Source organism: Lithobates pipiens, unplaced genomic scaffold (assembly GCF_037356315.1).
Source record: "Lithobates pipiens isolate NorthernLeopardFrog02 unplaced genomic scaffold, aLitPip1_a1.2 Scaffold_10, whole genome shotgun sequence".
Taxonomy (NCBI): Eukaryota; Metazoa; Chordata; class Amphibia; order Anura; family Ranidae; genus Lithobates; species Lithobates pipiens.
Genome location: NW_027507686.1, coordinates 220,351,031 through 220,364,114, shown reverse-complemented (window position 1 = coordinate 220,364,114; position 13,084 = coordinate 220,351,031). Strand labels below are relative to the sequence as shown.

At 43.4% G+C, this 13,084-nt stretch overlaps 1 protein-coding gene across 4 annotated transcripts in view; it reads right to left on the bottom strand.

Moving 5' to 3' along the window:
* Window positions 1-667: 667 nt before the first annotated feature.
* AMBRA1 (autophagy and beclin 1 regulator 1) overlaps window positions 668-13,084 on the bottom strand; it is a 190,239-nt gene continuing 177,822 nt past the window's right edge. For 3 of the 4 annotated variants that reach the window (XM_077461654.1, XM_077461645.1, XM_077461663.1), the window contains 3 exons: window positions 10,115-10,305; window positions 7,264-7,371; window positions 668-2,971 (listed from right to left, as the gene is read on the bottom strand). In XM_077461654.1, coding sequence (XP_077317780.1) covers window positions 2,610-2,971; window positions 7,264-7,371; window positions 10,115-10,305 — 661 coding nt within the window. In that variant the 3' untranslated portion in view covers window positions 668-2,609. Of the gene's footprint in view, window positions 3,013-7,263; window positions 7,372-10,114; window positions 10,306-13,084 lie in introns of all 4 variants that reach the window. The other variant, XM_077461672.1, reaches the window with a different exon arrangement.

The following is a 13,084-nucleotide window of genomic DNA, read 5'->3' as shown; positions in this document are numbered from 1 at the left end:
TAGACCCCCTGAGGACCACCACACCACTCATCACTGCTCCCAGAGGACCGCCACACCACTCATCACTGCTCCCAGAGGACCGCCACACCACTCATCACTGCTCCCAGAGGACCGCCACACCACTCATCACTGCTCCCAGAGGACCGCCACACCACTCATCACTGCTCCTCACAACCCTGGGACTACATTTACGAAATTGAACATAAAATGTTTTCATGCTAATTGCATGTGTGCCAAGTAATGTGTACAAGTATTTATTACCTCTCACAAGAATGACAGTACTTCCCTTGACAATGCTTTCCTCTGTTCTCTCCAAATGGACACCTCAGATCTCATCCATGGTCAGCATTCTCCCTGTTGGCCTGAGATGCGGGCTCAGAGATGAAAGTCATGTAAATACTGGTGTCTGTGCAATTCTTGGCTGTGTTCACAAATTTCTGATACAGAGCAGCCCCTGAAGTCTCTCACTTTGTGACTTGCTACAAAGTTACATTGTTGTGTAAAGATCCCTGGAGGGGAGGAAACTAAGGAAATGCTTCCTTTTTTTAAATGTTGTACCCATATTTGCAGAGGGCTTAGTAGTTCCCTTTTCAACACACCCACAATAACCTGAGAGAATACTCTGATCACATAAACAGAAATCAAACAAAAACAGAGAATCTTTAGCTGGTGTCACAGGGTTTTACTGGCGCAATGCTCTGCAGATTCAACAATTGTTACATGAATTGAGTCATGCCCTAAAAGGTCACAATGCATTACTGGAATGATGCTTTTTGCACAGCACCTTGAAGAAAAAAAAACAACAAAACAAAAAAAAAATAAGTGTTACACATAAGAGCAAACCAACCAAGCATTACGGTTTACTGGAGCAATGCTCTGCAAGTCTTATGTTACAGCGGGGCACTGGAGTGATGCTCTGCAGGTTTGAATGACAGAAGGAAAGGGTAAACGACAGTCAAGTGAAAACCTTCCAGTACTCACTGCTACATAGTACACTGGAGCAATGCTCAGCCACTGAGATTAATGGTACAGCAGGGGTTAAAAAAGCAAGGCTCTACGATAGACACTAGCAATAAAGCCATTACTGGAGCAATGCTCTGCAGTATTGTTAATACAGGCATTGGCGGTTATTGTAGGCGGGGTTCAGTGGTGCTGCTGTACGCACTGAAGGGGAGGAGCTTTCATAAGAGGGGGAAAAAAAACAAAAACAGAACAGCCCAGCAACTGCCTCGGATTGTGCATCCTTCCTGCCAGTATGCAGCTCCTCACCGGCGCCCTCTGTATCACCCTGGTGGGTTACTGCAGGTAGAATGTTGAGTTAAAATCTGCACAGCTGGAAATTTGTGATTCATATCAGTGGCTCTCATTGTATTTAGTTAAAAAAAAAAAAAAAAAAAGTATTTTTTGTAGTTCACATGCAAGAGCTTTCAATAAAAACCTAGCCCCTCCTGTAACATTTACGGTTAATACTGCCAACATCTATTAGGGTCTCCAAGAGACCGTGCCAAGTGTGCGTTAGTGGGTGCATACATCCGGATGAGCTCGCCCAAATGTCAAAGGTTAAGAGGAGCAACTGGTTAATTGATGCAGCTGCTGGCATGCTGCTGTGTGGGTTTCTGGTAAGCTGCTGATTGGTCTGGCAAGGTAAGGGTTAACACGCTGTGCTACTGGCCTCTGGCAAGGATCTGGGGTGACATATTCACACAAAGTAGGGGGGACATTTATCCATCAGAATCAAACACACACACACACGCTGTAGACAGAGGGCAGATAAAGAAAAAAAAATGGTTTTAGACCTGCAAAGAAGCACAGGTCATATTTGCAAAAAAAAAAAAAAAAGAAAAAAAAAAAAAAAGAGCACATCAGAAAACTGTAACCGCAGTATTATTTTTGGAACGGTTTGGAAATTGGGCAAACCATTGTAGTGAATGGGGGCTGATTATGGATTTGTGACCACTACAGGAGAATGAGTGTCTTATACTGAAAACAGATGCCACTGTGTGTGCATGTGGTGGAGAGAACCGAACGGAGGTGCAGAGCACCTGGACACGCAAGCCTGGCGTGGAGGAGAGGCAGCTTATAGGCCCCGTCCTTCCCTGTAGTGCATGCATTCCTCCTTGAACTTCAGTCAAAGCAAGAAGGGCAGTAACAGTCTTATAGCAGCTTCTTGCACTTGACGGGGAAGGTTAGTGCTAGTTCCCCCGCCATGACCAATATATAGCTTTGGAAACAAAACAAAACAAAAAAAAAAAAAAACTAATCGAAACAGGGATTCTAATTGATGAGACTCTTTAGGTTCACCTTCAAGGGAGCCGAGAGAAGAGTATGAGCCTCAAACCCTTTCCTAAAGGGTGATTAGGGGGATGTCTTTTTACTATACAAAGTAGGATGAGAAGAGAAGGGGGCAGTGTGATTTAGGTCAGCTGCGATTTTACACTTCTCTGCACCTCCCCTCCGCACACTGGTGGAGGGTCAGCTATCAAATAAAATTTCACTGAAAGTCTATAGCACCATAATCCACAGCTCGAAAGCCCCCCACCGTACACAGGTGGTGGGGGAAAGGGGGAGATCTGTCCTTACAGCAGTACCAACTTGGCGGCTTCACGTTTCTACCTCTCCACGCCTGGAAAGTTGCCGCTATTCGGAGGTCGCGCATTAGGGTCACCGTTGTTATTGGTCAACGGCACTGGCAGTATGGAACGGCTTGGCTGAAGGGGAGAAAGGCGCCTTTCCAGTTCTGCTATGGTCTCTCTAGACGTGGAGGGCTGTGCAGAGTGCGGGGTGGAGGCGCGCGAAGCGGAATCTGCTGCCGTCTGGGAGCTGCGGTGGATTCGGTGGCTCACGATGATGTTGTTGCCGAATCCCCCCATCGATGCCATGGTTGTGCTCTGCTCCCTCTGGACTACTGCGGTCATCCCTCCTTCTGCCATAAGTCGCTGGATTCTGCTCAAAGCGTCCTCCTGTCCCTCGCCTGTCGGACATGAAGGGGCAGAGTATGAGGGAAGCGAAGGACTGTGGTATAATAGAGAGAGAAGCATAAACAAGTCCGGTATAAGAGGTCAGCTACAAAAGACAGCACACTTGAGGAAGGTACCCACCCAGGAGCAGTGATAAAAACAAACCACATTGTGACAGTTCAGTGACAAAACAACATAGCGCTGTACAATAAGGGCTCATTTACACTTGCTTCAACTTTAACACACATTAAAGTGCTTACCGCTTCAACATGCTTTTTTGATGCTTCTGTGGTTCTTCAGGAATGCTTTTTTGAAGCTTTATTAAATCTTGGCAAATGCCCAGAGTATGTTGATTTTCTATTTGTTTTCAAAAGGGACCCAGTAGTAGCCTCGGCTCTGCCGATGCCCCCGCTCAGGAGTACCCTCGGCTCTGCTGATGCCCTGCTTAGTACCCCCAGCTCTGCTGATCTCCCACTCAGTAGTAACACCCAGCTCTACTGATCCTCCTCCCTCTCTGGTCCATGCCCACCTCTTACTATAATGCTCACCACGCTTGACATTTGCTAGTTTCTCCTGCTCTAGTCCCCCAGCTCTCCTGATGCTCTGCTGCTCATTCCCCACTCACCTTCTACTATAGCGTTCCCATGTTGCATAACCTGTGTGCAGTCTTGCTAGTTGCTCTGCTCACCTTCCTGATGCTCCACGTTGCACACCAGATGTGACATCTGCCCCAGACACTTCCACAACATATACACATGTCCCGGAAGAGACTACTGATATCTTTCTGGTTTGCTTGATGGTTTCATCCTTGGCTATTTCATACATGCAATACCTCCAAAATGTAGTGAAGCGAATGCTAAATAAAAGCGCCTCAAAAAACTCAATAGACTTCTATGGAGCCTTTGGAGATGCTTTGAAGTGCCAAGAAAGCAACACAGGGTATAATTTTTGAAGCAAAGCAATCACAACATGTGAGCAGGATTGTAAGGCAAGCACTTTATTTGGCATTCAGAGCACTTTTAACAAAGCAGGTAAAATGACAGATTTTGAAGCAAGAGTAAATGATCCCTAAAAGTGTATGTCCAACCAAACGTTTATTCTGTGTTGTGGATAGAGCGGGATGGATTAGATAGCTTTCCTCTCACTTCCTGTCCAGCTGATGTTTACTATACAGAAAAAAGGGAACCTTTCAACAGCAACACATACATAGGTAAACATTTTCTCGTTAATAAAGCAGGGGGATGACTTTAACCTATGACTATAACCTGTCAACTCTGTCTGCATTTGTATTGCTTTTTTTCTCACTTCTTGTCTGGTGAAACGGTTGTCAGCGAGACAGGAAGTAAGGCGAGATCTCTCTAAGGCCACACTCACATGGATTATATGCATTTATAGAATATTTTTAAATGGCTATAAATGCATGTTATGATTTTAAATGGTATATTTCACACCTTGCATTAACTTGTGTTTAGGTGCATTTGGGTTGGCCCCATTTAGAAAAAGTAGAAATCAGTGCAACCAGGAGCAGATTAAAGTGGTTGTAAACCCTTACAAACCACTTTGACCTACAGGTAAAGCCTAGATTAAGGCTTACCTGTAGGTCTAAGAAATATCTCCTAAACCTATATGGTTTAGGAGATATTTGCCCGAAAACAGGCACCGCTGTCTACGGCACATGCGCCGTAGACAGTGGCGCGCACTGAGCGCGGCATTCTCAACGACGGAGCTGCCGTGCGTGTCGGCTCCCGTGCGCATGCGCGGGAGTGACGTCATCGCGGCTTCGCCGAATGACAGCGGCGGAGCTGCGAGACCCACCAAGAAGATGGATGCGGCGGACTACAGGGGACAGCGGCGACTTCGCTGGCTCCTGTGTCAGGTAAGTGACACATAATGGGCTACTATGCGATGCATAGTAGTCCATTATGCTTTGCCTTTGCAGGGAATGAAAGAGGAAGTAAACTCATCAGGGTTTACTTCCTCTTTAAATACTCTATATATATATCTAAATGCATGCGAAGATGTTAAAGGATATTTGCACCCCAACACTAAAATCTCTATATCTACAGACAGCCACGATCTCACACTAACCCATCTAACTCTGTAAAGAAGAAATCAGTATACATACCTTTTTTGAAGCCATCCCAATACAACACTGAGCTGTCAGCTGTGGCTTCTCTGTGGAGGTGCGTGAAGAGGACACAGCCGACAACGGAAGCCCATAGTAAGTCTATGGGTGACGTCACTTACCATTCATTTAACAGCCATTATCAGCTGTGACCTCTGCAAAGTTTCCACCTCTGGAGAACGGACCAGATCGAATACAAAAAAGGATATTTAAAGCGATTTCTTCTTTATAGGGCTAGATAGGTTAGGCTTATATAGTGAATGTTTGTAGATGTAGCGATTTTAGTGTTAGGATCGACTTCTACTCTAACCTATGTAAACATGTAAATGCAGGAGAAATTGAGCTGGAAATAAACATTTGGTTACAATGCACAGATCAATTTCTCCAGTGTTTATTTAAATAAATGCAGGAAAGCCATGCTAATGAGGGCTAACAGGGTCACGGAGAGCAGTAAAAAGTCAAAAGGAGTTGTAATCCTTCCCAACTCTATTCAAAACTAGAAAAAAAGATTTAGGCTTGAAATCCACTTGCAAAGATGGGCTTTAGTCTGATTGAACGGCATATACAGCAAGCATTTACAAAGCATTTGCAAAGCTTTTAACCCGCTTCAAGCTTTGCTGAAGACTTTAAAAGCGACCTTCACATACATTTTTATTAATGTTAAACAGATATTAAAAGTGTCACTCAGCGGACTCCACTAGCTCAATGGGAGATTGATCCGTTGATCCCCGCTGAGCCAGTGGATGACAGGTCTGGACCCGTCAGAGCCCCACTGATCTCTATGGGAAGATAGGATGAAAATGGACAGCATGTCCGTTTTCATCCGATCTGCTGGATGGATGGCAAACGTATTGCCATTCGTCTGTTTTCAGCTGATCTTGCTGGATCCGGTGGCAGGTGGGTGTCAGTCGACACATCTCCGCCTGCCCATACAAGTCAATAATAGGTGGCCCGCTCGGATCTGCCTGAAAAATGGGCAGGCAGATACGAGCAGGTCCATTGTGTGAAGGGGGCCTTACTCTATACAAAACAGAAAAAAAATATATATATATATTTTTTCCTATAGTGGCAGTTTTAAGGCAGCACAAGCTGTCAATTAAAACAAGAAGCTGTCGGGATTCAGAAAAAACCTCATCTGAATTTAAAAATTTAAGCCTGCTAGCAAGGTGCTTTAAAATGCACATTCAGCACTCCCATTTAGTCATACGTTATAGAATAACTAAAGACAAAACTTTTTTTTTTAAGTTTTGGATAGAGTGGAGAGGGATTAGAACACCTGTAAGTTTTTATTGCTATCTGTGCCTCCCTTAAGAAGATTCACCCTCTATTTGTCCAGTTTATCATTGAAGGTAAAAGAAAATCTCAATTTTTGGGTTGTCCCCAAGAAAAGTAATAGAGGAGAAATCTTCCAATGGGGACACTAGTGGTGGGGACCTGGGGGTCCCCAAGGAATTACCTTAAAAGGAGTTAGAATGCATTAAGGTGAAAAATCAGGAGGGAGAGATTGTTTGGACATCTGGGACAGACTTAATAGGAATCTCTAATGTCTAGTCCCAGTCACCAATGGGCTATGCTGCTACCAAAAGAGTAAAGCAGGCCATACATTATGCAATTTTCTTTCCTTCCACCATGGGTGGAAGGAAAGAAAATCTCTTGATTCCCTCATCAATTCATGGTGTTGATGGGGGAATCCCTCCCGCAGAGCTATTTTGTGTTCTGCTGGCAGCAAGCAGGGGTAACCTTCCCTGCCGACAGAACATAATCCCCTCCTATTCATTTTTTCAGAACGCGAACCCTTTAAAAGTAGTCTTCAGCAGGGCTCTAACAATTAGACTGAAAAAAGACTATTATAGGAGGCTCTATCCAAGCTACATACATCTCAGTACTGTTTGTGATGTTTTTATTCGCATTAACAGTTCATATTTTAGAATGAACGTTGGCGTTTGAGATACTCGCTCGTCTCTGGAGGATCACTGCTGGGTGAACTAATCTGGGCGAAAGGTTTGTCATCTTTGGTGTAAGGTTTAATACTAACCTATCCAAATCTGTGAAGTTCTACATAAACAGACTGCACAGTACAAACAACATCAGCAAATTTACAAATATTCCAAATCCTTCAAGTGTCACTGAAGCTTACTTGTGGAATTCAAGAATAGAGAACACAAGTGAGCATTTCCTCACCTGATCCAGGGATCTCTGAAGACTCCAAATTCCCTTCTTGTGACTCCAATCTACTTCCCACGTCACCGGTAGAGCTGCCAGGCTGTGCTGCCTGCTCTATACTGGAGCCTGTGGGTACAAAAAAATAAAAATAAAACTTGATGCTAAAAGCAGAAACAGGACACAGAGCTAAAATAGGCGGAGAACTAAAAGTTTATACCTCCACTTACCATCTTACTGACTACAGTGGTACGGATTTCTATAGGTTTACTGTGCTTTGCATTACATTACTAAACAAGCCTGTATATATGCACTTGTGTACAACTTAAGTCACAAAAGCTAAAAGCTCCACCAGCAGCATGTGTTTCTTTAGAAAAGGATTTTAAATGGTTTGCATGACAGAATTGCTATTGCTGCACATTACTTCGCAAGTGGTTGAATGATCAGATGAAAGCAAGTCAGCTACCCACCCCATCTCCACTAGCCAAATCATGGAGCCCCAAAAGAAAGCCTTCTCTGGGAGACCAACTCTGCTAGCTTTAGACAAGCATGTAACACAGGACCATTCCACCCCATTGTCCATGCTTCAAGTCTAGTACCTCTCTCCTCCACTTCCTCTTCTCTCCCACAGAGCTGACATTTTGTACCGATTTTCAGTCTAAAGTTTGTACAGTATACCTAAATTATGTTCTTTGGAATCTTTTGTTATATCGTTGTCAATGCATGATCTGATATAGTGTAAAACTATTAAAAATTGAGACAACTAATCACAATGGGGAAGAACATGTTCAGAAAACAGTCAAGGACGGACTTGAACCTTGATCCAGACGCAGCCAAGTGGTAAAGAAGGTACATTTAGGGCACAGCAAGCTACCACAGATTCTATCACTGGATTGTAAGCTCCAAAATCACAATAGCTATTAATGATGTAGATCACTTACCCTCTCAAAGGACAAATACAGTTTAAGTCATGAGGTTTCAAAGAAATAGAAAAAAAAAAGTGAGCGCTGAAAAAATAATGTAGCAGCTCGCACAAAGGTGAATATACAACCTCCAATAGACCATACGATAAACAGATTTGGTGCAGCGCTTTACACAAAAATGACAGAAAGTCCAAGCGTTTTCTTGATTCAAAAGCCCACTGTGACAGTGTCAAAACACTCACCAGAGAGTGAATAATTAAACAGCATTCAATTATAAACACTTACGCCCAAAGTGTTACACAACTTGTAACAACCCTCCACTATTCTACACACTCACCAGACGGTAAGCCATTATACGCCGTGAACCACTGACATAGGACCTGGCGAAGACACAACAAAAACTGTAGGGGGTTAGGAGGACCTCACAAGGAACCGGCACAGTGCAAAAGAAGCTCAGCAGCGGGAGCCCAAATAATCCTCATACAGTGTAGGATTTATTAAAATCACGGTACAAATCAAGCTGCAGCATACAAGTAAAAGGTAAGCCAAATAAAATTTACATAGATGGTTACCCCGTTTCGTGCGCATGCACGTTCTCAAGGGATCTGCCTATTGGTTGCAATAGGTGGATCCCTTGAGAACGTGCATGTGCAAGAAACGCATCGGCGGAGGCCTACACGCTGACATCATTGCTGCTGTGAGCTCATGGTAGGAGTGGCGGCCATCTACGCAAGTTCTGTTTGGCTTACTTTTACTTGTATGCTGTAGCTTGATTCGTACTGCGATCTTAATACACTGAGTATATTTTGGGCTCCCACTGGTGAGCTTTCTTTGCACAATGCTCCTTGTGAGGTCTTCCTAAGCCCCTACGGTACTGTATATGTTGTGTCCGGTTCTATGGCAGTGGTGCAAGATTTGTAAACACTTATCTGGTGGGTGTATTGAATGGTGGAGGGTTATCACGGATAGGGAGCACTGTGTAAAACTTTGGGCGCAAGTGAATTGAATGCTAGATATTATTTGCTTTCTGGTGAGTGTTTGGACACATCGCACTGTCAGAGTGGGCTTTTAAATTAAGAAAGGACTGACAGTTCATGGCAGTCCACTATACAAAGGACTTTTGTTTAACGCATGGACTTGCTTTCATTTATGTAAAGAGCTGCACCAAATCTGTTTATCGTATGATGTTTTCAAACATGGCTAAAATAGCCGAATTACCACAATGTTATATATGTGCAGTTAACTAAATTAAGTTTTTAAATCGAACCTGCGTGTTACTATGCGGTGCGATTTTTCAGTCCATTTGAATGCAGCACTACGTCGCACCAAATAGCATGGTACTGTGGTACGATGGTATTTGGGGCCTGCATGCGCACGGTGTTTACAATCTGCATATGGGTGTAACATGCACCAAAAGGTGAACTTAGCCTTTAAAAATGTATTTACTGCTTTTTCAGAACAATATATTTCAATATTTGAAGTTCCATAGCCAAAGTTCTTTTAAAGCAATTTAAGCTATTTCCAAGAGATCGCAGACCAGAAATTAGCTAAAAAACACACCAGTATTTTCTGGGCTCAGACATCCCACTCAAAACATGAATTACTATTCATCAGAAGAAGAATTTTTTATTTCAAAGTAAGTTATAACAGTCTGCAAACGAATGCACCTACATCTTTTAAGCATTCATAGGTTGAAGACGGGACTGGAGAAAGCTACAGCTAAATAATAAAAAAAAAAAACTAAAAAACAAAAAAAACTCCCTTTTCACATTACCCAAGAAGACCATTTAAATTAATCTTGATAACAGGCTGCTATTTTTTTTATCCTGAACACTAAAAAATAAAAATATGCACAGGAAAGATTATATAAAACGTGCAGCCTGAGGGTGTGATCAGAAAATAAGCGAGTCACTACAGATGCAGATGATAATATGAAGTTTAACTCTTACCTTCAGAGACGGAGACAGCAGGTCGAGTCTCTGGTACCTCCCGTTCTGTCTGAGTCTCTGCATTCTGCAACTGTGGGGCAGGGGTCTGAGTGCCCTGGGATGTCACCGAGGTGCTAGGATTGCGCGGCTGGAGACCGATAGCATTCATCAGACCCAAATCACGATCTGACCGCCACGTGGCACGGCTGGTCCTACAAGAATAAGAGAAATATGTAACACATGACTAGCACAGAGCTCATCAAATATAACCTCAAGCCCCTTTGTTTACTGGGTTCATTTAAATCAGAAGGATTATTCCTCTGACGGAAGTACAGATGATCCCTTTTTATCACGTGCATACTTTTATATGAAAAAACAAAATTTTGTATCTAGGCCCCAAGATAGATCATACAGTCTACCAAAATCATTAAAGCTGAACTCCAAGCAGATATAAAAGACACAAATTAACCAGCCCGGTATTTATTAATACAACCTTAAATGTATTTTCTTTAAATGTAAGCAGTTAGTATCCAAATTCAATGTAATATCAGTCTTACAATCCCTCTACAGACTGTTGGAGGGAGAAGCAGCACACGGAGCTAATCAGGTGTGTTGTTGTCCAAGGAGCATGCCGATCAGAAAGAGCAAAGTGACAGGGAGTTTAGTTCATAATTTTGCAACTTCTCCTTTCACTGTCCAGTCTCAGTCTGGGGGAGGGACCAGATCTGTAAGTGTTACTTGACTGCAGCAGAAAAAAAATCAGGTCAGAATTTCAGTTACATGTGTATTCTAAATGGTTTCAAAATTACTGCCCTGTCCTAAAAATGATGTGAAAAAAAAAATCTGATTACAGGCCCGGGCGGGGTATTAAACCAGAAACAAATGTGATCTCCTGTAATAGGAGATCAACAGGAGTCGGTAAGCAGCAGTGTGTGTGGAGGTGGAAGGCACATCTTTTTCTCATCACTATTCCTGGGGGTACTGTGTGCTGATTTCACATTGGAGATCTATCAATAGAATGGACTGTTTATAGCGTGCTTATTAATTGATTTTTATTCATGAATTTCACTTCATAAAGGGATGAATAAGATTAATTCATTGCACTGATTCACTTTCATGGAAAACATAGCGCAACTTGATATTGGAAACGTGTATTCTACATGATAAAGAATCCACTGTGGGAGTGCAGCTCCAAAGTATGGCACTGTAATGACCACAGCACTGGGAAAACCAGAAATTCTAAATAGGAGGCACAGTCGTAATTAAAAGGAGAAGTACAGCCAAAGTTTCTGATGCAGATCACAGGAGTGCAGCTCATTCTGCCCGCTGTCATCACAGAGCCGGTCCAGGCTGGGGAAAGATCGTGACCATATGGTCGGGATCCACGCAGGAGCCTGGACTAGAACCTTGCTCAGCCTCTCAGCGAGACACAGAGGCTGAGCCGGGCGCACAAGTCCCCTCCGCAGCCCTGGGGGAGGGGTTTGTTTTGGGTAGCACAGTGGTGATTGACAATCACCAGCTCTCTGCTCATGAACAGAGCGATCAGCAGCCTTTTATCTCTCAGTTCTCAGCATTAGAGCCAGCGAGGACCGATGTTGCATTTACCTAGGTGAGTATAATTCTTATAAAAAAAAAAAAAAAAAAAAAGAAGAAGAAAAAAAACCCCAAACTTCTCTTTCAGGTCCGATACTGAAGTTCCTCTGAATATGTGAACACTTGGAAACTCTAGATTCCAGAGTGCCTTGGGATTCCCCAAACCACTTAGGGAGATCAAAAATACAACTTGCCTAAAACTGACCACTGCACTAGACTGGTACCCACCCATCAAGGCGATTTGATAGCTGCATACTAACCAGCTCAACCAAGCTATGTTCAGTACCAAGCAGGGGTGGACTGACCATTGGGCTACTCTGGCACTGCCCGAGGGCCCCATGCCACTAGGGGGCCCCATCAGGGTTGCCAGCCTCAGTAAGACCAGGGACAGTATGTAAAAAATTTGTGCCCCTTATTGACATCCTTTTGGTCTAAAAATCCCGAGATTATAGTTGCCCCACCTCTCCAGTACCTTCTCAGCCAATAGAAACATGTCTGTGTGTGATTGTATGCGTGTGTGTGTGCATGTCCATAATCTCCTATTGCCCGGGGGCCCCATGAGTTGTCAGTCCGCCCCTGGTACCATGATGCCCCCATCCCCCTCTCCCCATCACCAATCACGGTATGCCTGTATTGAATAGAGCAGCATCAACCAGGGTGCCTTCAGGTGTCTTTTGCCAAAATGCCTAAAAATTGCCCAAAAATATAGCATACAAGCCAACAGCTGGATCAAGTCTACCTTTTGGTTACACAAAGCCATGGGTTTTCATTGTGCACCATTGCAATCTTCTAGCTGCTGGTGTCAACAACCAATGGCATCATCGGTTGATAAGGAGGACATCAGGCACCTGCACAGCATCCGTGCAGTGTTGATCAAGTAGGGAAAAATCTGACAGGACGGGCATTGCCCATACATTGATTGAAATTTGGTGCCTGCTGCACCTCCAATGCTGGGTGTCCTACCTGTGCGGATGTTGTTGCATTATGTACAACTATTGAATTTCACTTTTTTCCCCCCATTTTAGAATGGGGTGCCTCGAGATTGTGAATAATTTTATGAGTGCCTCGACAGAAATAAGATTGAGGAACACTGGTATAAAGGAGCACAGAGAACCAGTGATGACATCACCAAGCCTCAAATAGATTAATGAAATGGAAAGGTCTTCATTTAGAAATGTCATTAGCATGTTGATGAGTGGGGAGGGAAGGAGAAGGAAAAGCAAAATAAACAGTTCAAACTTCAGCTTTAATATCTTCCTGGAGTTCAGGTTTATTTAGTCCACACCAGTGGCATTACTAAAGATAAACTCTTCACTTTCACAAACTGAAAACCTTACAAAGATGAATTTCACTTTAACATCATGTAACTTTTTTTTTTTTCTTCTTTACATCGGGCCT